The sequence below is a fragment of the Pogonomyrmex barbatus genome, unplaced genomic scaffold (assembly GCF_055798465.1).
Source record: "Pogonomyrmex barbatus isolate J1 unplaced genomic scaffold, ASM5579846v1 scaffold4, whole genome shotgun sequence".
Lineage (NCBI taxonomy): Eukaryota > Metazoa > Arthropoda > Insecta > Hymenoptera > Formicidae > Pogonomyrmex > Pogonomyrmex barbatus.
Genome location: NW_028297138.1, coordinates 12162965 through 12188353, shown reverse-complemented (window position 1 = coordinate 12188353; position 25389 = coordinate 12162965). Strand labels below are relative to the sequence as shown.

Sequence of the window (25389 nt, the reverse complement as noted above, 5' to 3'; positions counted from 1 at the left end):
ATGAAGTTTCAAATCCGTAGCATACTTGCGCGTCTTCGGTCGCATTGTGAATTCGCGTCGCGCATGCGTGGAACGCCGAAAAGATGGCAAAAGTCTGTCAACAGCAGCTACGTTTTATCGGCTGTCACGCCACTGACCCGTTGGAATTGAGAGTGTTCGCGCGACATGAAAGCCCACGTTTCTGAATATAGAAGATTTCCGAGGAATGCTGATCGATCGAGGACGTGCTTGTAGACGATTTTAACGAACGTCGTTAGATCTCTTCATTCACCCTCGTATTTGCCTTGAGACTTGACGTTGTCGGACATCGCTGTCACGATGGCCCTACAGGAGGACGAGAACACCTGGTAAGTCGAAATCGCGATTTCTCGGTTTCACCGAGGAACGATCTTGAGGAAAACGTCGAATTTCACATATGTCCGGCCGGTTAACGCATCGAATTTTTACCGAATTTTCACCGAATTTCCATTAAATTTCCACCGAATTTCCGGGACTTGGTCCGCGTGTCGAGACTTTTGCTTGCAGCGCGAGACTATATAAAACGTAAAGAATTCGGTTACAGCTGTGACGAAGTGCATGTTTCATTAGTAGAGCAGTGTGAATTACATAATGTCACTTGGAGGTTTTTGTTAATTATCGTGCGCTAATTAATACGCTGCATCTGTACGATTTGTGTGTTCAAATAGATCCATGGTTGGTTTTATGTATCCATGATTCATGCAATTTCAAATACATATGGCTCTTGTCACTTTTGTCAATTTCAAATTGTTATCTTATTCTGTTTCAGGGTTTTAGAACTGGAAGCAGCGCTTTTAGATACGGAAGCACCATCAGCATCTGATATTTATGCTATTTGTAAAGGCCAACCAGTACCTGCTAATTTGAGACCAGATGTCTGGCTGGCTTGCCTTTATGTTACTGATCGAGGTGATCAATTGAGTCAGTTTAATGAAGTTTATGATTTACCTGAACAAAATATAATTCGCGATGACTGTCAACAATTGGTTGGTAAGTATGCAAACATAATAAGGATAGGATTAACATTTATATTTATTAATATCTGTTATTAAACATTACAGAGAAACTTGGGAATGATGATGAAGATAAAGTCTCTGTGGTTTCTGATCTTGAATCTATATTAACGTTTTATTGTAAAAGTAAATGTAAACAATATGAAAGAGGGAATGGATGGCTAGAACTACTAGGTCCTTTAATAGCTTTAAAATTACCACGTGCCGTAATTTATAATCTTTTTGAGGCAATAAGAGATATCTATATTCCAAGGTAAAAAGAAAATTATAATAAGCATTATTTTTTTGAATAAGTATTTTTATTAATGTTTATATCAGATTTTTTTCATAACATTTACTAATCTTTTTAGAGGTGAAACATACAGTTCAGTCTTAAGATTGCTGCTTCTTTATCATGAGCCAGAACTGTGCTCGTTCTTAGATACGAAAAGGATATCACCTGACCAATATACGAAAGTATGGATGAATACCCTTTTCGCTGGTGTTTGCTCATTACCAGCAATATGTACAATGTGGGATTTATATTTTATGCAAGCTGATCCATTTTTCATGCTATTTCTTTCACTTATTATGGTTATAAATGCCAGGTAAATATCGATTAAATTGATAGTTGGATAGTTGGATAATTTGTTATATTATTTAAAGTAACTTTCATATCTTTGTAGAGAGCAAATTTTGAGTATGAAAGACGAAGACAAACAAAATATAATAGATGCAATAGCAGTAATGCCGTGTGCTTTGGAAGCAGAGGACGTAACTGATTTTTGTTCTTTAGCACAGTATTATGCAATGAAAACACCAACGTCTTTCAAACAAGACTTATATCCCATTATGTTCGGTGAAAATTCCGATGAGAAGTTAATATCTCATGCATTATGTTTACCCGTATCGGCGCAAGAATTAGTAGAAAATGCTATTGAAGTTCCATCCATACCTAGTAGTGCCGTCGAGGCTGTTAGATTCTTTTTGGTGGATTGTAGACCCGCTGAACAGTATAATGCAGGTCATTTGCCAACAGCATTTCATCTTGACTGTAACTTGGTAAGTTATTAATTATATAAAAATGTTTAAAACCAATTTTATAATATGTATTAAGCCATTATATTTTAATATTTATTATGATGTTGTGAATTTCTATCTTTTTAGATGCTGCAGGAACCTGCTGCGTTCGCCACCGCAGTGCAAGGCTTACTACAAGCTCAGCGTCAAGCGTTGGCTGTTGGTTCGCAAGCTGGTGGAGAACACCTCTGCTTTCTGGGAAGTGGTAGACAAGAGGAAGATCGCTACACACATATGGTAGTGGCATCCTTCTTACAAAAACATACACAATACGTGAGCATGGTTACTTCTGGATATCAGGGTATTTATGTTTTTATTTTTAAATATATTTTGAAGAAGATAAATAAGATAATTCTTTATCATATGACTATGATTTTTACTTTCAGCTATTCATGAATATTTCGGTGACGAAGTAGTGTCGAGTCTCGTTGATCATAATTCACAACATTGTCTGGTGTGCAATGCTAATATATTAGAGGAAAATTCAAATGAGGCAAGCCCTGTCAAAGTCAAAAATAATAATTCCGATCTTTTGGGCAAGATTGGATTAGCTATGAAGTTGAAAAGTCAGGAAGTAAAGGGAAAGCTGTTTGATTATATCGTCAATCCTACGGCAAACGTCAATAGTAATACAGAAAAAAGAGATAGCAAAGATTTGGATTATATTAAACGTCAGAGAAAAACCGCACCTGTGTTTAGTATAGATGATGATCAAGAAATAGGTAATCATTCAAATTCTTTAGTGATTTCATCATAAAAAAACTAATCTAATCGGCTTAATTGACGATATTTGCTTCATAGATATGACAATGACTAATAATGAAAGTGAAGAGCCTATCGAAGTAGTATCTATACAACAATGGATGAAAGATCCTAAATTATTACATTCCTTTAAATGTCAAGAGGTGAAAGTAAATGGCGATCTCTGTGATAGGTAAGTATGTAAGAAGAAAGGAATTTTCTTTTGTATATAAAATTAATGCACTTCTGTTTTAGTCAACTATTGGTTACCGATAGTCATCTTATAGTACTGCGTGAAATCCCAGAACGAAAAGGCGCTGCGCACGTAATCGTGAAACGTCCCTTGACGAGTATCGTTAAAATAACGTCAAGGAAACGACACGCCGATCTAATAACTTTCAAATACGGTACGACACAATATAACGATACAGTTATTTCCGACATGGATAAGTTTCTTATACCCAACGCAAGTGAAGCGACTAGATTGATCACGCAACAGATCATGAAACAATTAAAAACATCTGATTAATATTACGGATACATATTTTATAGAATAATTTCAAGCTAATGTACAGATATTATAAAGTTCAATTTATGTCCATATAACATTTCACTTTTAATCGACCGGATGATTTTATCATTTAGATACGGTAACTTTTTTAAATATCATGGTATGACTGATCTAAAAACCAATGCGTTCATAACTTTGTAAATCATGTTTATAATAATTATTGTTAGCGAAATAAGAATATATTACATTTTTAACAGAAATATCTAAAGGCCTTCTACCTTTTGTTGTGTGACAGTCTAAATAAAATTTTTGTAGTGCTAATGTAGCCAACCAAGACTTTAATTAGACTGAGATTCTGTAGGAAGGAAATGCTAAAAATCTAACAAAGAGCTAAAAAAAGGAGCCAAGTTGATAACTAATACATATGTGCCTGCACATTAATCGTTTCTTTGGTTGTGTTCATGCGTAGAAAAATATTTAATATTTATATATAAATATTAAAACAAAAATATTTATCTATTCCAATTGGCAACTGGTCCTAACATCATTTTAATATATTTAGTACATGCGTATATATTTGCATTTTGTAAATTGCCAAATAGCGATATGTTTTTGTAGGAAGAAATTTATACAAATTGTGCAAATGAATATTAGATGCAATATTTGTAGGCAAATAGTATTTTTCACGCTATCTGCCTTTATATCCTTCTTAAAAACATTTTAGCTATTTTGTATTATGAATGAAAATTGGAAAACTTTGAGGAAAACTTATAATTATTATTAAATCTCTTTGGTAGCAAAAATTATAAACATGTTACATTTCCTATTTTTTTAGCAAATCTGTATTTATACAAAAAACAGTGCAATTAATATTTTTTTTATAACATTAAGTGCAAAACAAAAATATATAAAATTTTCCTAAAATTGTTAAATGAAAAAGTCAAAGTTCAGCGATTTTTTTTTTCAGAAACGCTCTGTATCTATAATTTATTTGTAAATAAGTCGTGGTAATTAATATTGTATTGTTTATCTTGTTATAATCTATTATACAAAATTTCGATAATATATACTTTATACAAATCTAAATTTTCATTATTTCAATTAATTGTGTAAATTGTATAAACTCATATAATGATTGAAAATATGGATTTTTTGTTCATTCATGCTTTTATATATAAGTTCATTAAATAATTAAAATAGAAAACTCATACTTAAAAATTGGATGTATATGTTGTTAACAGTTGAATATTATCAATATACATATATACACTGACTGCGACATACATATACATATAGTTTTTGAATAATACACATCGTATGTGTATATGTGATAAAACTTTTTCATGTATGCTTCCAAATGAACAATTTGGAGATGAAAAATGTAAATGGGTTGGGTAGTCAGCAATAGAAAGTAAACTTCTAAGAAATTAAACATATTGAAATTCTTAATAACTCTGAAATATATGTTTATAGATGTGTATATACATATAAAAAGGCCATGTAATATAATACAGAAATATATATATAATAAAAAGAGTTGACAAAATAATGTGAATACTTTGTATATTAAATTCCTAAGTAAATCTACGTATTATAAAAACTTATAAAATATTGGATCCATGAAAAATTATTTATATTCTTGCTTTGTAGATAAGATATTAGCAAATGAATTTAAAGATAACGATATTGTATTATTACATTTACTGATATCAGAAGTATATATTACTACAAGTGCAGTAATGATAACTTATATCAATATATAATATTCTACTATTTATGTCTCTTTTATTCCTATTCTGCAAATAAAAAAATTTATAGAAAAAAATTTGTGATTATATAAAAAAATTTAATAATGCAATTGCTATAACATATATATTTATCTATGTCTATTACCATATATTTATTTCAAAAAATGCGTTAATTCAAAACAACAAAACTATACATATATATGCTATTCATAAAATTAGAATTAGTTATCGTTTTTTTTTTCCTATAAAATTTTGCTACATTGTTTTGTTGTGCATTCTAGTCATGTTATAAAAATAAATCGAAAAAAATATATATGTAAAATTTTATATAAACATATTTTACAAATGTTTTATATAAATATTTTCTTTGCAATGTGACTAGAGTGCAATCTAGCTAAGCAATATAGCGAAATCTTATAGATAAAAAAACGATGACTAATTCTAATTTAATGAGCAACATATATATATGTATAGTTCTGTTGTTTTGGATCAAGAGCAATAAACGCGTTTTTTGAGATACATGGCAATGAATACAAATCGCGTGACGAGAATACAACGTGATATATACATATGTATAGACAAGTACATTTATTGAGACACGTAGCACACACATATACATGTGCGAAATATACTGATATGTGGTGGTATCAGCCAGTATCCGGCTTTCGCTAGTGTGCGCTGCGTGCGTACGTACAAAACCGGTGAGGAATGACTACTAAAGATGATGTACTAAAATTATTCAAACTGAAATTATTGAAAAAAATCGAAGGATGGGAGGGATAAACTGGAGCGAATTATTTCCAGGAAGATGGAGTCCTGTCATCTTCATTTCTTATATAGCTCTCTTTATAAACCAAGGTGAGCAACATTCTGTAAACAATTTTCTTCTCTTATTATAAACAACAAAACAACAAATATAACGTCATAAATTATACGAGTATAATTAAAGTGTTTCCTTATGATGATACAATGTTTCAATACGTAATGTAATAATCTATTACAGGTATTCTTGTGACATGGTCTCAACGAAGTGGTCGTTATGAATACAACATTGTGGCAGTTGTATTAATGACAGAAATTTTAAAACTGATCATATCCGCTGCACTTTATTGCAAAGAGTGAGTGAAATAATTTAAGAATTTGCAGTTTTGTGGTTAGTCATCCCAACGATATTACTGATCAATATTAATTCACTTTGACTTGCAGCAATAGCATCCTGACGCTTCTCCAAGAAACAGTGAAAAACAAAAAGGGTAAGACTGAGAATATGAGATAAAGAATTCTAAATACTTGTGCTATAAATATCTGATGTGATCGAGGTTTATAAAGAACTAAAGACAAAACTGTTGATTTCTAGTGCTGCTGCTTTATATGATACCTGCGATTTTGTACTGTCTCTACAACAATCTAGCATTTGTCAATTTGGCTAGATTTGATCCCACGACCTATTATGTTTTGTTGCAGCTTCGCGTTGTATTCACAGGGATTATTTTTCAGGTATCTGCGACATTGTTTTCTTCATGTATAGACAAACCATGTTGAACAGACTAAGAACTTTGATTTCTTCTAGGTCATTTTTAACAAAAAATTGACCGCGACGCAGTGGTTTTCTCTAATAATCTTAACAGTGGGTTGTATGATAAAGCACTTTGACGCCCACGTCCTTGGCACAGAATTCCATGTAGATATTTTTCTACTTTTAATTCTTGTACAGGTGAGTTAACTTTCTATCAATAAATTGAAACAGAACTATTTATTGAGAAATATTCTGCTTTACAGACGACATGCTCTTGCTTAGCTGGTGTATATAACGAGTATCTCCTGAAACGGCAAGGCGCGGATATCGACATTTTTATACAGAATGTATTTATGTACATCGATAGTATTCTCTGCAACGTCGTAGCAATTGTTGCGTTAAATTTATTCATGAACGGCGTGAATAGCGATACGTTGAGCAACGCCAAGATTGATATGTTTCTGCAACCAAAAGTAATCTTAATTATGCTAAATAATTCACTCGTCGGGATAATAACGAGTTTCTTCCTCAAGACTTTAAACTCTATACTGAAGACTTTTGCTAGTGCAGTGGAATTGATTTTTACAGCAATTCTATGTTGGATTTTATTCGGCATACCTATCAGTACGAACACCATTGTTTCCATAGCCATGGTGAGCTTCGCTGTTATTTTATATTCGAGAAATCCTGTACAAAACACTCAGCCTAAAGAGTCAACGGAAAGCGCGAAGCTTCTGGTATAAACTACATCAGTATTAAATCTTTTTTAAATAATGATGACTCGTAACCAAATAAAAACAAAGTGCACATTACCATTAGCGTTAAGTTGTTGAACAAAAGTTTTATTGTAATATAAAATGCTATTAATTTGAGACTGTGACTGAACGCTTGTGAATAAAAAATATATCGATTTCTTTTAATAAATCAATCAGAGGCAAATTCAGATAATTTAATAAACAATAATTCCTGTTTTTTTAATAACGAATTATGAAATTAAAATATCTTTTTAAATATGCAAGCACAAAATAGTTCTAAATATTTCAAAATATTTTATTAAATTTCTATCTTTAATTTAAAAAAAAAGAACATATTTTATAGAAATTAGTGTTATCACATTTTCAATTTTTGAAATATTTCTCGAAAAACTTCGATATTTAGATAAGGAAAGCTAATTATAAACTTTTTCAACATGTCACTTAACTTATTTTACATTCATTTTTGGATTTTAATTCCAAAACGCAAACCGCTCGTTTCAGATGGATGCACCCTGATGCAACTTTCTGAGGATTGATTGTATCCTCACTTTTATAATTTTTACCTCGTTTCAAAACACACAATCAATCTCCTGAACACGCGAAGCGCGCGTCCGTGGAAGTACGCCTTAATAATCTCGATCGAAACGATTCATATTGCTTCAATAGAGATCGCCAATCAAATGACCATGTATCTGTTGATTGGTCATCTTGCACAGATCGTCGCGGCTTTGAATTTAAAGCCCATTATCCAATTGCATTCCTCGCCGTTCCTCGCCCGCCTCGTTAACTTTTTTTTTTTTCTTCGAGTGCATCCATTTCCATTAGCCCCTCTCCGAAATGTTGCGATAGACATATCGCACTTTACATTATCTTTATATCACATCTATTCGTCGAAACGAAATTTATAAGAAATTGTCTCCTCGGAAAATCGCTAGCGAGAGGAGGACGACACGTATCGCTCTGTCTCACTCGATCGCGCACGTGTGCGTGCGTGCGCCACCACGGTGACAGATGCCGTAATGACGTCGTGGGCGTGTGTGTGACACATGTGCGGTGCCGCGGCGGCGTTTTGCGTTCTCCCGAGGGTCCCGACGATCCTCCTCTCGGAATCTCGCCATCCCACTCGACATAGCGCCGCTTCGCTCCGGTTCCCCGGTCAGTCTCGTTTTCCTTCGGCTCTCCCCTTTATCTTCCTTCTTAACTTTGCTCCTCGCGAGATCCTGCGCGGGCGAATTCCGTGCAAATGAGCGTGTGTTAACGCGCGGCGAGCCCGCGCTACGAGCGATAACGTCGCATTGGATTACGCTGAGTTCGGAACGTTGGATGTGACAATCTCTCTTCGCCCTCTTTCGACAATGGGTAAGTTTTTTCGACATATCTCGTATCGGACCATTCGGCAATCTTGCATGCGGGCGCTTGATTGTTTTAGAGGACCCCACGGAGGCACAAAAGTGGCAGCAACATCTGTCCTTGCTGCGAGAGCAATATGTCAATTTGTACAACGCGAATGCAGAACTACAAAGGGAGTATGCTGTCGCCACAGCTGAGAAACAGGAGGGTGGATTTGTCGGCAGACTCCTAGCCACAGTGGCATCCTTGTACTGTCAGCATCGTTACAGGTATTTCTATGTTTACAATCTGAGACCTCAGGTGGTTTTTTTTCTTTATAACGTAGGTTTAACAAATATGATATTGAATGTAATATTTCAGTGATATAAGCATAAAACTGATCGATCAAGAGATACCGGCGCACAAATTTGTGCTATCTGCCAGAACTGATTTCTTCAATGACGCAGCTCTTGTCGAAAAGACTGTTTTAGGTTAGACAGGCTTATATCTTATTTGTTTTATATTTCATTCTTGATTTGATACAATATCGTTGTCAATGTTGTTGATATTGTTTCTAGATTGGAGCAATTTAAGCAGTACTGTGGCGTTAGTGCTATTGAAATGGATTTACACGGGCAAAGTATCTCAGGAACACTTAACCCTGGATCTAATGAAAGCAGCGGCTAGTTTCCAATTGTCGGAGCTGGTAGATCAATGCGAAAGATACTTGATTGGAACAGTGGGCTTGAAGAATTGTGTAGGATTATATTCAGCTGCCGAGGAACTGGGCACTCTAAAGTTAAAAGAGCACTGTAGTTCCTTAATTTCGGCGCATTGGGTAAGATTGCAGTTGTCAAAATAATTAGTAATTAAAATTAATTTTATACATATATATATATATATGTGTATAAGAGTATATAAAATGTCTATACATCTTACAGGAAGATCTGACAGGCGAGGATTTCAAGGAGATGCCAGGTTCTTTGCTGTACAAGTTGCTGCAGACTAAGAGTAAATATCCTTTGCATGCAGCAGTACGCTTGATGCGCGAAGATGTCGTGTTTCTATACTTAGTGGAACATAATGCCGAGGTAAGTTCTTTTTTAACTTGAGAAGGAATTTAGCTTTTCTTTAGTCATATTATACTATTGTAGACCTATATATCATATTATAATATAAATTCTTAGAAAACATATGAATAAAAGATGAGAAAGATTTAGTAAGATCGAAATACATCGCGATTTCAATTTTTAATTTTTGATAAATACATTATTTATAATTTATATTTTGTCATTTATTGGTTCACTAAATCCTTTTTCAAATTGTTCACAAATACAAACCATTTTGTTTCTTCTTAAGTTCTTTTCTTCTTTTTGCGATGACTAAAAACTAAACATAATATATGTATTCAGAAACTTTATTGAGATAATTTAGTAGATAAGTTAGTTACTATGACGCATAATAATTCGTACGAAGATAATATGAAAATATTATTATGTATTGCAAAAGTACAAGAATTTAATATTGTAATTCATAATTAAATATCTTAAATGTTGTGATATTATTAAATATTCACAACTCGAGTTTAAATATTAAGTACTTATACGCAAAGTACAACATTCTTTGTTCATGAACATTTTTAGATAAATGACAGTTTTGGTCTTTTTTCTGGTTTTTGGCAATGTTTATGTATTAATAAGTAAAATATTTTCTTGTTCTAAAAAGATCACTAATATTTTTGTTAATAAATAAATTTTTGTTAATATTACATTTTTCATTTGTTAAAAGTTACAATTTTTTAATATGATAATTTCAAACATTAAAGGAGTAACATATATATTTTTATGTATATTTTTGTGTTGCATGATATAACATTTATAAATTATTAAGCTCTCTATATTCTCTCATCAGGAGATCATTTATCTTATGCATGAAATTTTTTCACAAATTGCACTTTGTTTTAAGTAACATATTATGTGCCATAAACTGTAAAAGTTTTACAACAATCTTATAATTAGCATCATTAATATTGTCCCATACACTTTGTTAAATATTCCAATCTGTGGGGGGGATGAATTGCACAAGTGAAAACTACAAAAACAGTATTCGGGCGGACTAGTTGATCCGCCCCTGTGTTCTCCAATGAAACAACCTTCATCGTAAGCGGACGTTATGACTTCCTCTTTTTTATACCACTGCTTATCAACATCATTGTAAGTGTGAGAAATATATTTTTGTGACGCGCAATCTCGTTGAACGGTGGTCACTACAGATGCTAAAAAGGAATTTGTAAATAAATACCTACATTATTATTCGACGCCGCGTTTTTAATTATCTACCTACTTTTAGACTTGTATTGAACAGTTCTCTTCATACAAAGTGTTGAAGTTGGACAGAATACCTGGAATTTGGCACTTCCATCAAAGTGAGAACAATGCAGATCCGTATCATCTGGATCTGACAGTGTCATGAAACACCTAAAACACGAGATACCTTCTGCCTGTACTTGTGAAACATCTAAAAATTTCAAAACATTAATCTCAGGTTCTCGTTATACATTTATCTTATTGATAACGACAAAAGGAAGCATACATGATAAAATACTGATACATGACATCATAATCTGCAGATTTGACTTGAAGATATACATTTTATTTACAATATCATTCGTGTTCCCTCAAAAGCAATTATAAATTAGCAATTATAAATTAATAATGTATTTACTCGGTCAACAATAGAATCTGAAACATTTAATTTTATATTTAACGTGAAAAATTTTCTTTTTCTTCAAAATTACACAATTCCACTAACCATTTAAAAGAGAAAACTCATGCAGATGATATTATGCTCATGCCTAGATAACCTTATCGCGCAATAAAATTAAAAACTTGGAGTGATCACAGATAATAATTTTTTCTTCTTTCAATAATTGATAGATCTCCCATTCGAGATTCATTAGAAATCGCTAGATTTCACCGTTGGAAAGTTTCTGTCCGCGTAACGTTTCCAAATCGAAACTTTTCGATCTCATTATCTTTCTAATTAGCGCGCACGAAATGGCATATCGATGTTTGCCGTTAAATGGAGTGTCGGACAAACGGTGCCCATTGATCACAGGGTTTCGCAACGATGCATCGCAATGCGATTTATTTCGCAGCACGCACCACCTCGCACGAAAACGCATCGAAGGATGCGTGGACCGACTGGCCGATGATCGCGATCGGTTGGGCGTACCGCGAAGCCACGTCATCTGCCTCGGTGGTGATTTAATGCTCCCTCAGCCTTTCATGTATATCAGAAAATAATCTCCATACTTCCTCCACTTTTTCACGCTGCTCCGATACTCGCCACTCCAATACACGCACGCACGACGCATGCACGCACATACACACGCACACACGCGTGCAACATGCTCACATCTTACGCACGCATCGCCGCTCATCATGCACACGTTGATAGCAGTGGTTCTCAAACGAAAGTTTCTCAACAATTGTTATCAATATTTATGTTTAAAAAAGATGTCTAAAGCTCTAGTCACACGTTCCTTCGAAATATAAATGCTTAAGCACAAGTTATTTTTTTTTTTATATTTCTTCATAATTTGTATCATTTTTTTCTATAAGATTTATGAGAAATTAGATTAATGAGAATTTCTTTGCAAAGTGCAATTTGCAAGTTTTAAAATTACATCTCTTTTTATATAGAGTAAACTTTAATCAACTTTGAAACAAATGCATTCTGATATTTTCTGTTTTTAATAATAATATCATATCATTTATGTTAGCTTCCGAAGGCGGTCAATGCTGTGGATCACAAGGGAGAAACAGCTTTAGAGGTTGCCCTAAAAACTCGCCAGCCGTCTCTGGCACGCACCCTGGTCGAGCACGGGGCAGATCTGAGCGCAAAAGATGCAAGGGGTCTTTCTCTTCTTCATTCGGCTATTTTGAAAGGAGACTCTTACTCGTCCGAATTTATAATCGAGCAATTGGAGAACAATGGTAGCATGCAAAAATTGTGCGAGGCTGTGAAAATTGTCGAGGGTGCGAGAAACGCGGCTGACCTCAAGCAACTGGAGGGCTGTACCGCTTTGCATCTAGTGGCGAAACACAATACGGAAAACATGCTGGCAGTCGGATCGAGATTACTCCAAGCAGGGATTGATCCGAATTTGCAAGATCGTAGAGGATGGTAAATTTGTGCATTCGTATTGCCACTTATATTATCTTGTTTGTTATGATTCTTTTATGCTTCATACTGTTTTCTTTTTTACAGGACTGCCCTTCACAGCTGTATCTCGGAGAAAAACGAGATGTTGTTTAATCTGCTGCTCGAGGCGAAAGGTATAGATGTGGATCAAATCACGAACGAAGACGATACGCCATTGTGTTTCGCGATGAAGACGGAACCCTTCAACGAATATTTTGCGTCGAAACTGTTGGCCAAGGGCGCTATAGCGAATCCAACATATGATGCCACTGGGGACACGTTGCTTCATATCTTAACGCGAGAACGCAGAGAAGGGGCGGCATTATTCTTAGTGGAATATTGCAATAATAATTTAATGAAAACTAACAACGAAGGTTTTACGATACTGCACGAAGCGTGCAGGGTTGGCTTAAAGGATCTGACTCGTGCTTTACTGAAAAACGGACTGTCGACCGATGTCGTTACTCTTTCCACTGGCGACGCGCCGATTCATTTCGCCATTTCGAATTTATATACCGACATAGTCGTCGAGTTACTAGATGCCGCGAGCTTAGATTCACAATTATCTATTAAAAACAATGCAAACGAGACACCTCTAAGCTTAGCTATAAAAGCACCGTTCAAAAAAGGCAAGGATATTGTGCTGGCTCTAATAAAAGCCGGAGCTGACGTGAACGAGCGCAATGAAGAAGGCCTGACGCTTTTGCACCAAGCGATCTTGAAAGAGGATTCGGCTACGGCGATATTTCTGTTAGAAAATGGAGCTGACATGAATGCAAAGTGAGTTTAATAATGTGTTAAGATCTGCAGAAATTTATTTGTGAATCACAATCTTATTAACAATTGTATCTTTGTATGTACAGAACAGCCAATGGAGAAACGCCGTTGCAATTGTGCGTGCATTGTAGATTGGGTGAGGTAGTGGAAGCTCTTTGTAGACGCGGCGTAGACACTTCGATAGGATGTCCGTTGTGGGATGCTTTAGATTCGGATCAAGAAGATACTGCATCGATTTTGGTTAAACACGGCGCGGACACCGATTGTTGGGGTCCGGGTCCCGATGGTTGTCAGCAAACGCTGTTACACAGAGCCATCGATGACAACAAGGAGGATATTGCACAGTTTCTGATTAGAAGGTGTGCAAGTTTTTTCAATCAAGAAAAATGAAAAACAAATGATGATTTATAGTAAAAAAAAAGCATTAAAAAAGTTGCAAATACTATTTTATATATATTTTTCAATTATAACGGAGATATAAAATTCAATTTATCATAAAAGGAAATTATTTTAGATATCATGTTTTATCTCTTTTTCTGTTGACAACTTTTTCTGTTTATTGTATTGCAGTGGATGTGACTTGAATGCTCCAAGACGACCTGGTCCAGATGGTGCTGGTGGAGATGAGGCGAGAGACGAGTGCACGCCATTACATTTGTGTTGCCAATGGGGACTGGAACAAGTTGTTCAAACGCTCATCGAGCATGGAGCCGATGTGAATGCTCGTGACGCGGAAGGAAAGACTCCAGTACATGTGGCGATACAAAATCAACATTCGCAGATTATTTCTCTTCTGTTATGTCATCCAAATATAGATCTGAATAAGAGGGATAAGAAAGGACTGACGCCGTTCGCAACTGCCCTAACAGTTCGCAACAACAAAGCTGCACAAGCAATATTAGAGAGATTACCTAAAGCCGCCGAACAATACGACAATAAAGGCAGGAACTTCTTGCATACTGCCATACAGAAGGGTGATATGGAGAGCATTCTATTTTTATTGTCGATACAAGTACTGAATTTTTAATCTACATAGATTGCGCGGTTTGATACATAAGTCAACATACAGCGGATCATTTCTTTTCTCAGGTAGATGTAAATTCAAGAATACACGATGTTACGCAGACACCTCCTCTACATCTCGCCGCCATATCGGGGAACGAGATGTTGGTGCGAAGTTTGATTCTGGCGGGTGCTCGCGTCAATGATACGGATGCAAATAGGAACACTGCGTTGCACGTGGCGGCCAAAGCGGGTCATGCCCCTGTTGTCTCTGCATTATTGCAAGTAAGATCAAAACCAGTGCGCTAAGTATCAAAATTAATCAAAATTAGTCACGTTCTAATTGCGTTAATATGTTTTGATGTATCCATATTTCACGATAAAAAAATCACGATTGTGTTCTTTGCATAGAATAACATTAATTTTGATGCGGTAAATGCGGATGGCGACAATGCGTTGCACGTAGCCGTAAGAGAAGGACATGTATCGGTAGTGCGAACGTTGTTAACCGAGTGTACACTGGACGCGGAAGCAGTGAATCTCAAAGGTCGTAATCCTCTGCACGAGCTAGCTAGATGCGCGAGGGACAATGCTGCAACGATATGCGATCTGTTTTTAGAATGCATGTCACAGTATCCAGTCAATAATGCAGGTGCAAAAAAAAGAACTATTCAAAAGAATAAAATTATTTGAAAATTCCTTAATGCAATCACTCTTTATATGTATATTATGTGTACTTGTATTATATATAGAATTATATTCCAGATTTGGATGGAAATACACCACTGTTAATCGCGTATATGAAGGGTAATGGAAATCTTTGTAGAACGCTAGTGAAAGCCGGAGCATGCTTAGGTTCGATGAATAAGGATGGAATTACAATCTTCAACTATCAAGTAGCGACGAAACAGCTATTGTACAGACTATTAGATTCTTTAACACAAGAAGCGCCATGGTCCGATAAGGATTGCTGTTTAGAATGCGGAACAAAATTCTCTCTCACAATGCGCAAACATCATTGGTATTATTTCAATAAAAATCGAATGTGTTAATTTCTTAAGCAGATATATATCTTAATTTTTCTTTTTCAGCCGACATTGCGGACGAATCTTGTGCAGCAAGTGTTCTGGTCAGGATGTACCAATCTTGAAATTTGGTTTAAACAAACCAGTACGTGTATGCAATGTATGCTTTGATGTGTTATTGGGTACTGGTTCTCTTCAACCATCATAGTTGAAATAAGAATTTTTATATATATATATATATATATGACAATTAATGAAAAGAGAAAAAGAGAAATAGATCATTTCAATGTTTTTTTTATATGAAAAAAAGAAATGCGAACTGAATCGAAAGTCTATGTGTAATTGTATGTCATTGATATTTTATGTATCCTATTGTATACACATTGTTCAGATTTGTTAAAAACTATCTCAAAAAGTTGAAATACAGATGAAAAAAAACACACGTTAGTGTAATAAGTTAATCTTTTATTGCTAGTATTTGATTATATATATACAATGCTCGAGATTTTTAGTTTTAACATTGCAAACAATTAACTTTTCATGGAAATATTTTGCAATTACTTAAGTTTACTAAATAGAGTCTTCGCGACACAGTGATCTACGCATTCCACATAATCGATAAGCTCCTCTAGGCAAGATTCCTCTGTGTTGGATCTTGAATTGACACGGTCGTTACATGTGTTTAATTTCTCTTGGAAGTTAACACATTTTGCTTGTTTACTACATTCTTCCTGTATAAAGAAAAAACAATGAATTAAAATATTTGATTATATGACATATTATGTTTAATATTAACTGTCTTATTAACAGCTATAATCTTAATGCAACTAAATAAAATTCATAATTTATACTCTTTGACTTTGTCAATAAACTGCTCCATTAACGAATTATATGTGAATAGTGAATAAATAGCAAATTACAAATCTCAAATCATAAATAGTATGAATTATGCATAATCTGGTATCAGTTTGATAAATCATTATAAACAGTGTATTATATTATAAACAATGACTTAAATTTATGGTTCAATTTAACTATTGTATATCATTAGAAAAGTATATTCATATAAATTGCTTTGAGAAAACAATTTTTCTCATATTCCTTCCACATTTTATTAAACTGTCACTTTTATGTCCAGAAACAAGCTGAGTACCACTTTTTCTCTCTCTCTCTCTCTCTCTCTCTCTCTCTCTTCCTTTCTCTCAGGAAATTTTTTGTCTTAAAAATTATTCTAAAACAGAATGCATGCTCGTGGCTTGACTTTAGCAAGCGTGTTCCTGCATCAAGAAAATCAGCAACGCGCTTGCATGTGTCCGATAGACAAAACATTACATAACGACTGTTACTTACGCGAAGTACTTTCTGCGGATCCACCAATTCTTCCTCTTCTCCCTCATCGGCTTTAACTACCGGCAAATAACGTTTGAAGAATTCCTGTATGTTCGACATATTTTTAATAATCTAAAGTATTCCGATAGTTGTGCCCGTAAATTTTTTCTCCGGAGAGAGCACCATGAAATGAGCACTAATGATAACCGCAATCTCAGCAACTTCAGAGATGTTATGAAGAACGCGATTAGCGCGATTCATCGACTAATCGAGCTTTAAGGCTCGTACGCATTGGGAAAGCAACACATGCACTGGCCAATCAACTGTCGGCAGTTGTAAGTAACACTGGAAATGATTGGTCACGCTGTTGATTTAATCTTGCGCGCGCAAGCCATCCATTGCATTGAGATATTCCTAGAAATGGGGCTGAAAATCGATTATAAAAAGAAAGTAAAATCACTTTAGTTCAATCTATAATTTGAGTCAACAGCATAGGAAACAGTTGAAAATTTAGCGTACAGGTAAAATATACATTATTAAACATTGTGTCATGTACATATATGAATAAAATTACAATTGTCACATATGTACAAAAATTATAGAATCGTGTAGAAGTTGTCGCGATTGATCGATTCAGATCAAATCCCAATGAATTTAATCGACGATAGTTTCTCGAATATTATTTCGTCAACATAAATAAAATTATTAATTTTTTGTTGAATAATACATAGGAAAGCAGTATTAAGATGTAATTATATTTAAGCAATTTAATCAGACAGTAGTCAATGCGATTTGATCAATTTTTTTCTCTGGTGTCCGAGATCTCGGATCGATTTCTACGTCGTGGGATAGAGGACTTTAGAACTACAATAAAAAATGATAAAAAGGAAGAAAAACCCAAATGAAATTTATATTGATAAAAGCGGAAACATTATCATCGGAATTTATTGCCGTGAATTAATGGTAAATTAATGATCGAGAGGAAGAAAGAAGGCGTTCGGAAAGGTGTAGGAATGACATCACCGATTAATTAAATGGGAAAAGAACGCGTTCGCGCGTCGTATGTACCGGCTAGCGAGCGGTTTACGGGCGCACGGAGGATGCGCGAAATGTGTCTCGCGTGCGCGAGTGGACACGACCAGCCAAACACGCTCAGGTGCATCAACTTGCGGTGAAAGAGAGAAAGAGAGAGAGACTCACGCGTATCGCGACAGGTCAACGAGCGAGTGAAAGAGAGAGAGAGAGAGAGAGAAAGAGAGAGGAAAAGAGACAGAGTGAGAAACGTAGAAAAACTCGGTCCGTACATTTCATCACGTTTCTCAGCCGGAGACCGCGAGCCGTCGGCGGTGGCGGAACGACGGCGGAGATCATAGTCGGGAGGACCTTCGGTTCGATAGCTCGATAACAAGGCAAACAATTTGGGACGCCGTGGCGTTGTAGCACTGTGTCGCTGGATGTTTCGTTATGCGCTCCCTGCCAGAGGAAGAGAAAGAAATCGCAACGTAACTGAATAAGGGTCTAAAGGTCTGGTGAAAGAAAGAGAAAGAGAATCAAGGTGAGAAGGAGAGAGGGAGAGAGACGGAGCGAGCGGTAGGAGAGGAGAGGCAAATAGAGTGGGAGATAGAGGGAGAGAAATAAAGGTAGAGGAGAGAAAGAGAGAGTGCGATTCGCTGGGTTCGAAGGTAGCCTACGATCAAGGGCTTCATCATCAGCGTTCTGTACGAAGGATTCCGCGGTAAGGAATGTTCTTGGTGAATCGCTATCGCGTGGGCAACCCAACCTAAAAGGATTCCGAGAGGCACCTTCGAGGTTATGTGCTGTTGAAGCGGTCGCAGCGACGTTCTCGCGTGAGACTAAGGATCAAAGTAGAGAGAGAAAGAAAGAAAGAGAACGAGAAAAATTGTATCATAAGTCCATGAACGGGACGCGCAACGATTATTGAGTCCGATTTGAGGATGCCGTATCGATAACGTCTACATTGAGGATCGTATCGATCCAGGACTATCTCGCGTTCACGCAACGAGAAAATGTATCTTCGCGCGACGATCCACGGCAGAGTTGTCAAGGCTCCGCGCAATTGTTGTCTCTAATGTGATCGCGTGCGTACGATGAAAGAGAGAGAAAGATATCGTTAGGGATGCTCGTAATGAACTGTAAAATTAGTCCGTATGCGTAGCAGCATGAGTGTTTCTCGCGAAACGATCTCGATCATGTAATCATCGTCGCGTAGCTGATATAGGAAGAGGCATATCGAGCACTTAACGTTTCGACAACGAATCCGCTATTTTTATAATTTATAATCAATTATATTCTTAAGTGATGAATAGTGATGTGGGGAAACTGTGTCGTCCTGGTTTCCAATTTGATTTCTGTGAACGTGGATAATTTATCATATTGGTAAATACGTTTCTTTTTCAAAAAGATGTGAATAAACTATGAGTTATGCGCAGGTTAAATAATTCACATACTTATCATAATATCAATATCGCTTAAAGTTTGAATAAATGTTTGCAACAGAAGTTCATATGAATGGATGATGCTCGGAGGCAATGAACGGCATGGAGAGGCATGGTCATGGACATGGACATTCACATGCGCACTCGCATCGTCATCGCCATTCCCATGGCAGTTCTCAGAGCACGTCGCAGAATTCAAGTCAGCCATCATCAAAACATGGTCATGGCCATGTGACACATTCGCAGAAAGATACCACTGCACCACCGCCAACTCTAAAAACCCAGAGAAACTTCAAGTTATTAGTCGACCCGTTTTTAGTTAAGGGAGCTACGAGACTATGTAGGTATGATGGGACTGTCCCAGGAGATCCAACATATCCACAGGTTCAGCCTCGTGATCCCAGATCACAATTGACAAGGATTTGGACTCGACTTGAACAGTTAGATTTACCCGTACCTAGATTTAAAATTGACTCCAATTATTGTGGAGAGCCTCCACCGCTGGAAGTGACGTTTTGTCATTTAAATGACAATATTGATAAGACATTCTTGTCAAACATGGTTCAAAAATTTGGATCTATAGAAGAGCTTACTATTTATTACCATCCGATAACCAGTAAGCATCTTGGCATAGCAAGAGTGGTATTTGAATCAACCAAGGCTTCCAAAGCCTGTGTAGAAAAGTTGAATAATACTTCTGTGATGGGGAAAGTGTTAAGGGTATTTTTGGATCCCTTTGGGGAAGAGTGCAAGAAGATGTTTGAGGAGTTAACCGTGGAAAAGAAACCTGAGAAGAAAGTAGAGAAAGAGGTAACAAAACCGGAATCTGAGCAAGAGAAACATCAGACACCGGTGGACAAGGTTTTACCTGAGGAAAGGGATGATTTTAGAAATAGTAAAAAAGCTATTTTAAATATAGACAAAAACAGAGAACCATATGTAGAAAATTCAAGATATAACAAATACAGAGACTATCCTACACCAAGCGGTAGTACAGGTAGTGATTTGGGTTATGGAACAGCGCCGAGCGAACTGAATTATTCTAGTAATTATTCTCAAAATTCTACTCCAGCCACAAATTATGACTTTTACTATAGTAGTTATCACCATCAACCTCCAAATAGCTACTTAGCTGGCATCCCTCAGAATGTATCGCAGAATATATCAATTCAACAGAATTCGAACGTATGGTGGGGTGGTAATTCTGGATCGGCGGGATATTCTGGCTCTACTTCCGTCTGGCCAATTCAACCACACGCGACAAATTTGGATGGTGCTAGTACTAACGTGATATCAATTAATAATAAGACTTCCAGTGTGAAAGTGCATCACACTCCTAAAAAGGAGAAAGAGAATCAGATCACAGTAAAGAGCACAGCGCGTGATTCTCCTGATGAAACTCGTAAAACACTAGATTTAGACACAAGAATCGCTATGTTACTGAAGGATAAAGCAGGCGGGATGGCACCTCCTTTTTTACAATTTGGCAGCGATTCGGAAGATGACAAGAAATCTCAACACGGTGACAATGAGATGCTATCGGAGCCTCCCAGTCCCTTCTTGTCACATGAGATATACAAACAGTGTTTTGACAAGATGATAGAGAGGAACAAAGAACGAAGGAAAGCTCACGAGAATAGCATTAGTCATTTTTCTGTGGACGAAGATTTGGGGAGCGTTATAAGTTCCAGTGAAGACGAAGCACTGTTAGGAAGTTATAGTCCAGCACCAGATGACAATGAACCAGAACCACCTAAAGAACCACCTCCACCTCCACCACCTGATGACGATAGAATGTCTCTGAGTCCTTTAAGTTCGGGAGATGAAAAAATTGAAGAAGTAAGCTCACTATATGTGAAATTTAGTGCATGATAATATTTATTACATGTGTGATTGCATATTATTTTATTCATAAATATTTTTCTAACAGGTAATAGCACAGACTGAACCTTCGAATCAACTGTATCCAACGAATAATTATCCAGGACATTTAACTCACTATCCTTCAAATGATATTTATAATTGGCCACGACCAACGCAGTATCCTTATCCTTATGGAACGACTTACTTGCAGAGTCATTATCAACCTGCCACAGCATCCTTTTCGGCAACCATTGGAAATCAAGGAACAAATTATTACTCCTCTTTTCAGTCGCGGTTACATGCTATGGCAAATTATAATATCACAAAAGATCCACAGGCAAGATTTATTTACGTCGACTTATTATGTCGACATGAACCTAAACTTTGTATTTTGTTCATGATTAGTTAGAAAACTATTTAAAATATTTCTATTTAGGGACCTACTATCAATGGAGTATTGAGCAGAGTTGTAAATGAATTAAAGCAGATTCTAAAGAAAGATTTTAATAAAAAAATGATAGAAAACACAGCATTTAAATTATTTGAAGTTTGGTGGGACGAAAAGAAATCGGAGAAAATTCAAACTCAAGGTAGTGGCGAAAATATTATTGTCAATAACACGACAAAGGAGGATGTGAAAACGCAAGGATTGTCATCTTTATTGGAACAAGCGACACCTTTAGGATTTAATTATGATGGTTTCGGTTTGGGTATTAGAGCTAGTATGCCAAAGATGCCTTCATTTAGGGTAAGATATGTTATTTTTGTATTTTTATTCATGTTTTTCATTTTTTGGCAATACTATATATCATGTATATATGTTTTCTTTATATGCAGCGCAAGATCAAAGCTCCAAGCCCATTACCACAGGATGAGGACAGCCGCCAATCAGGTCATGCTGATGTAGAAACTATTGAAAGTGATAGTGATTTGGATGTACCACCTGTACAAAAAACCAAGAAACCAATAACCTCTCTTCCAACCATTTCTTCTTCGTCTACTACATCTTCATCGGTTGAAAGTAGCAGCGAGGAAATTAGTTCCAGCGAATCTTCCGATAGTTCAAATGAAAGTTCTGACGAAGAAGTTTGCTTTGAGGATGAGGTGCGTATAGAGCGTAAATGATTACACTCAGATTAATGTAGGTGCAAGTTATTTTTAAACAGTTGTGTTAATTAGAATGGATTGGTTTTTAGCAAGATACAGATAGTCGAATGTCCGATCACAGGCCTTTGGCTTGTAATAGTGAAGATCCTGATATATTGATGGAACTCGCGATTCAAAGGTCTTTGGATTGTCCCACGCCGACCGGCAGAGAAACGCCGGTGCCGAATATCAAAATTAAAGATCAAAATTCGAACGAATTTCCGCAGATTGATGATGATAATAATTTGAGCAGTCCGTTAGCTTCTGTGAGATACGAAAATGTCAAAGAAGAGGAAAGTATTTCCGAGAAATTACCCGTAACAGAAGAAAAGCCGTTCGTATGTAGAACCTTGGACAAAGAGGTGAAAGATCTATCGAGAGTCAGCGAGGATAAGGAAACACAAATCGAAACGAAACCTACACCGATAGTAATAACATCGGCAATAAAAGAGGAGATACTACCAGATATGCAGAAAATGGAGAACTCTGCTGCTGAAGCTTTAATGACTTTAGCTGGACGAGATAATATTATCCGGCATAGGAGTCCAGGTCCTATACAGCCTAATATTATCAGGGCATTGCAGACAATGTCAGCCAAATACATCAATAACGAACCTATCCTGAAGGAGAATGAGAAGATCGAAATGTTCAGCGAAATTCCTACAACTGACTCGGAAGAAGAGAGCTTAGAAATTAGAAGACTAAGGTCAGTAATACAAGTTTTTGTTAAGTAATGATCTTTTTTTGTACTTAATATTCTAATAAAGTGCATACACATTACCGGTGGATTATTCACGATAATCGATGACGATGCAATGTTACGATATTTTTCTGCAGGTACCAAGCAGAGACTGAGCTTCGATTAAATGGACAGCGAACACCGAGTTCACCTGGTTCGCAGGCTTCGCAAGTGTACATGGAGCATTCGTATTCGTTGCCTCCTGCACAACCGGAGCCCGTGGAACCAGTGATACGTGTACCGCCAGCCTCGGTCAAAGTAAAACATCCGAAGATCGTTAAATTGACGAAATCGAAGGACAATACTCATAAAATGGAGAAACAGAAATCCAAGAAATATACAAAAGTGCATAGCAGTCATCAGAATCATGTGGGAGAGAAGGAAAATATACGGAATGATTATATATACAAGCTGCCTAAGCAGATCTCCGAACCGACTGTCACGTACAAGGAACGAGATCTTATGTCAGAAATGGCTATTTTGTACGAATTTTTGACTAGAGGAATAGATGCAGAGGATGTAGAGTACTTGAGAAGGAGTTACGAAGCTCTATTAGCGGATGATACGCAAGGTTACTGGTTGAACGACACACATTGGGTCGATCATCCGCCGACGGATATACCGAGCCCTGCGAAAAAGAGAAAACGAGACGAGTTGCGGTTACATGCAAGTGGAAGCGCTAGAACGGAAGGATATTATAAAGTTGACATCAGAGAAAAGGCTAAACACAAAGTAAAATATTTAAAAAATATTTGATATATTTGCAAACGCACATTTTTAAAAAATTTAGAATATTTCAGACACATATCAATATATTATTTTATCAGAGTTTTGATAATACATAATATACATAATTTTGATACATGATAATTTGTTTTTGCAGCATCATTATGCTCAAAGCATACAACGCAGTAATGACGTGGAAGATAGCGGCGGCTCTTATATTGGAGGTGATGGTGTAATGAATGGTCCAAAGAATAATTCTAAAGCATTGACCGGCAAAATGCAAGCGCTGTCACGTGAAGCACGCAGCAATCAACGCCGGTTGTTAACAGCTTTCGGAATCGATACGGACAGTGATCTTCTTAAGTTTAATCAATTAAAGGTAGAATGTAAAATTCAATACATTTATTAGTACTACAAATTCGTACATTTAACATGTTTTTAATATAAATCCGAATATAAATAATTTTGTGTTTTAGTTCCGTAAAAAACAATTAAAGTTTGCTAAGTCTGGTATTCACGATTGGGGTTTGTTTGCCATGGAACCAATTGCGGCCGATGAAATGGTTATCGAATATGTTGGGCAAATGGTTAGACCAGTTGTAGCCGATCTACGAGAAGCTCAATACGAAGCCACTGGAATCGGCAGTTCTTACCTTTTCCGCATCGATTTAGATACAATTATCGATGCGACAAAGTGTGGTAATTTGGCGAGGTTCATAAATCACAGTTGCAATGTGAGTTCCTTGAGATTATCCACTTCTTCAATTTTGATTGGCTGTGTATTAATATAATGAATATGTTTTATATGAAAAAAGAAAGTGATTTCTAGTCTGAATTGAAATTCGATTTGATGAATCGATAGAAGTTTGAAATTTGTAGCAAAGTTCGATGTTAATCTTAAAATGAAAATAGCAGAGTGATATGTATTTTGTCGTAGTTACCAAATCTTTGTTTCTTTTAGCCGAATTGTTACGCAAAAGTAATCACGATCGAAAGCCAAAAGAAGATCGTAATCTACAGTAAACAACCGATAGGAGTTAATGAAGAAATTACTTATGATTATAAATTCCCGTTGGAGGATGACAAAATCCCTTGCCTTTGTGGAGCTCCTCAGTGCCGGGGTACCCTTAACTGAATTGTTCATTCTTTTTCCCGTCTTCTACATTTCGTCATGTCCTACTCATATTTTTGTAAATATTTCCCCATGTAAACATTTTATAAAAATGCAATGGAAAATGCTAAATTATGTTAAGATGCGTTTTTCCTACTTTATTACGAGTCCCTTCTGATTCAGTGAAAACGTAATGAATGTATGAATTGTTGTGCGTGTTACAATTATTTTTATATTTGTCATTACTTGCTAAATATATTAAATGGTAAATAATTTGTTTTAAAAAAATACTGCTGATAGAATAGTTGCAGTTACAAAT

At 36.0% G+C, this 25389-nt stretch overlaps 6 protein-coding genes and 1 long non-coding RNA gene across 8 annotated transcripts; 4 read left to right on the top strand and 3 right to left on the bottom strand.

The window, feature by feature from the left end:
* Positions 1–54: 54 nt before the first annotated feature.
* Positions 55–4891, top strand: TBC1D23 (TBC1 domain family member 23). The gene is made up of 9 exons (XM_011640851.3): positions 55–347; positions 788–1008; positions 1080–1284; positions 1382–1618; positions 1697–2072; positions 2178–2391; positions 2477–2812; positions 2892–3024; positions 3087–4891. The coding sequence occupies exons 1-9, from the start codon at positions 319–321 to the stop codon at positions 3358–3360; spliced, it is 2025 nt and encodes a 674-aa protein (XP_011639153.1). The 5' UTR covers positions 55–318; the 3' UTR covers positions 3361–4891.
* A 917-nt stretch (positions 4892–5808) lies between these two features.
* Positions 5809–7545, top strand: senju (UDP-galactose transporter senju). The gene is made up of 6 exons (XM_011640852.3): positions 5809–5948; positions 6094–6208; positions 6297–6343; positions 6448–6587; positions 6661–6804; positions 6870–7545. The coding sequence occupies exons 1-6, from the start codon at positions 5861–5863 to the stop codon at positions 7347–7349; spliced, it is 1014 nt and encodes a 337-aa protein (XP_011639154.1). The 5' UTR covers positions 5809–5860; the 3' UTR covers positions 7350–7545.
* On the bottom strand, positions 6008–7364 carry LOC148935812 (uncharacterized). Its single transcript, XR_016140129.1, has 2 exons — positions 7225–7364; positions 6008–7067 (listed from the first exon to the last, which is right to left on the bottom strand). It is a non-coding gene; the product is annotated as an uncharacterized LOC148935812 (long non-coding RNA).
* Positions 7546–8390: 845 nt separating the features above from the next.
* Positions 8391–16140, top strand: LOC105428500 (ankyrin repeat and FYVE domain-containing protein 1). Its single transcript, XM_011640854.3, has 13 exons — positions 8391–8720; positions 8791–8980; positions 9072–9181; positions 9269–9528; positions 9632–9781; positions 12475–12878; positions 12963–13676; positions 13760–14032; positions 14244–14685; positions 14763–14960; positions 15087–15327; positions 15441–15696; positions 15767–16140. The coding sequence occupies exons 1-13, from the start codon at positions 8717–8719 to the stop codon at positions 15906–15908; spliced, it is 3384 nt and encodes a 1127-aa protein (XP_011639156.2). The 5' UTR covers positions 8391–8716; the 3' UTR covers positions 15909–16140.
* On the bottom strand, positions 10094–12131 carry LOC105428499 (uncharacterized). The gene is made up of 4 exons (XM_011640853.3): positions 11502–12131; positions 11283–11431; positions 11034–11207; positions 10094–10965 (listed from the first exon to the last, which is right to left on the bottom strand). The coding sequence occupies exons 2-4, from the start codon at positions 11338–11340 to the stop codon at positions 10688–10690; spliced, it is 510 nt and encodes a 169-aa protein (XP_011639155.2). The 5' UTR covers positions 11341–11431; positions 11502–12131; the 3' UTR covers positions 10094–10687.
* Positions 16141–16144: 4 nt separating the features above from the next.
* Positions 16145–17274, bottom strand: UQCR-11 (Ubiquinol-cytochrome c reductase 11 kDa subunit). Its single transcript, XM_011640855.2, has 2 exons — positions 17051–17274; positions 16145–16431 (listed from the first exon to the last, which is right to left on the bottom strand). Exons 1-2 carry the CDS (start codon positions 17147–17149, stop codon positions 16258–16260), a joined length of 273 nt encoding a protein of 90 aa, XP_011639157.1. The 5' UTR covers positions 17150–17274; the 3' UTR covers positions 16145–16257.
* An 809-nt stretch (positions 17275–18083) lies between these two features.
* Set1 (SET domain containing 1) lies at positions 18084–25211 on the top strand. 2 transcript variants are annotated; one of them, XM_089080764.1, is made up of 10 exons: positions 18084–18764; positions 19547–21324; positions 21416–21685; positions 21785–22096; positions 22186–22452; positions 22545–23200; positions 23332–23965; positions 24117–24338; positions 24436–24693; positions 24921–25211. In XM_089080764.1, the coding sequence occupies exons 2-10, from the start codon at positions 19579–19581 to the stop codon at positions 25092–25094; spliced, it is 4539 nt and encodes a 1512-aa protein (XP_088936890.1). In that variant the 5' UTR covers positions 18084–18764; positions 19547–19578; the 3' UTR covers positions 25095–25211. The 2 variants fall into 2 exon arrangements, with proteins under 2 accessions (XP_088936890.1, XP_088936889.1); XM_089080763.1 differs by having other exon boundaries at positions 18084–19426.
* The last annotated feature ends 178 nt before the right edge of the window (positions 25212–25389 follow it).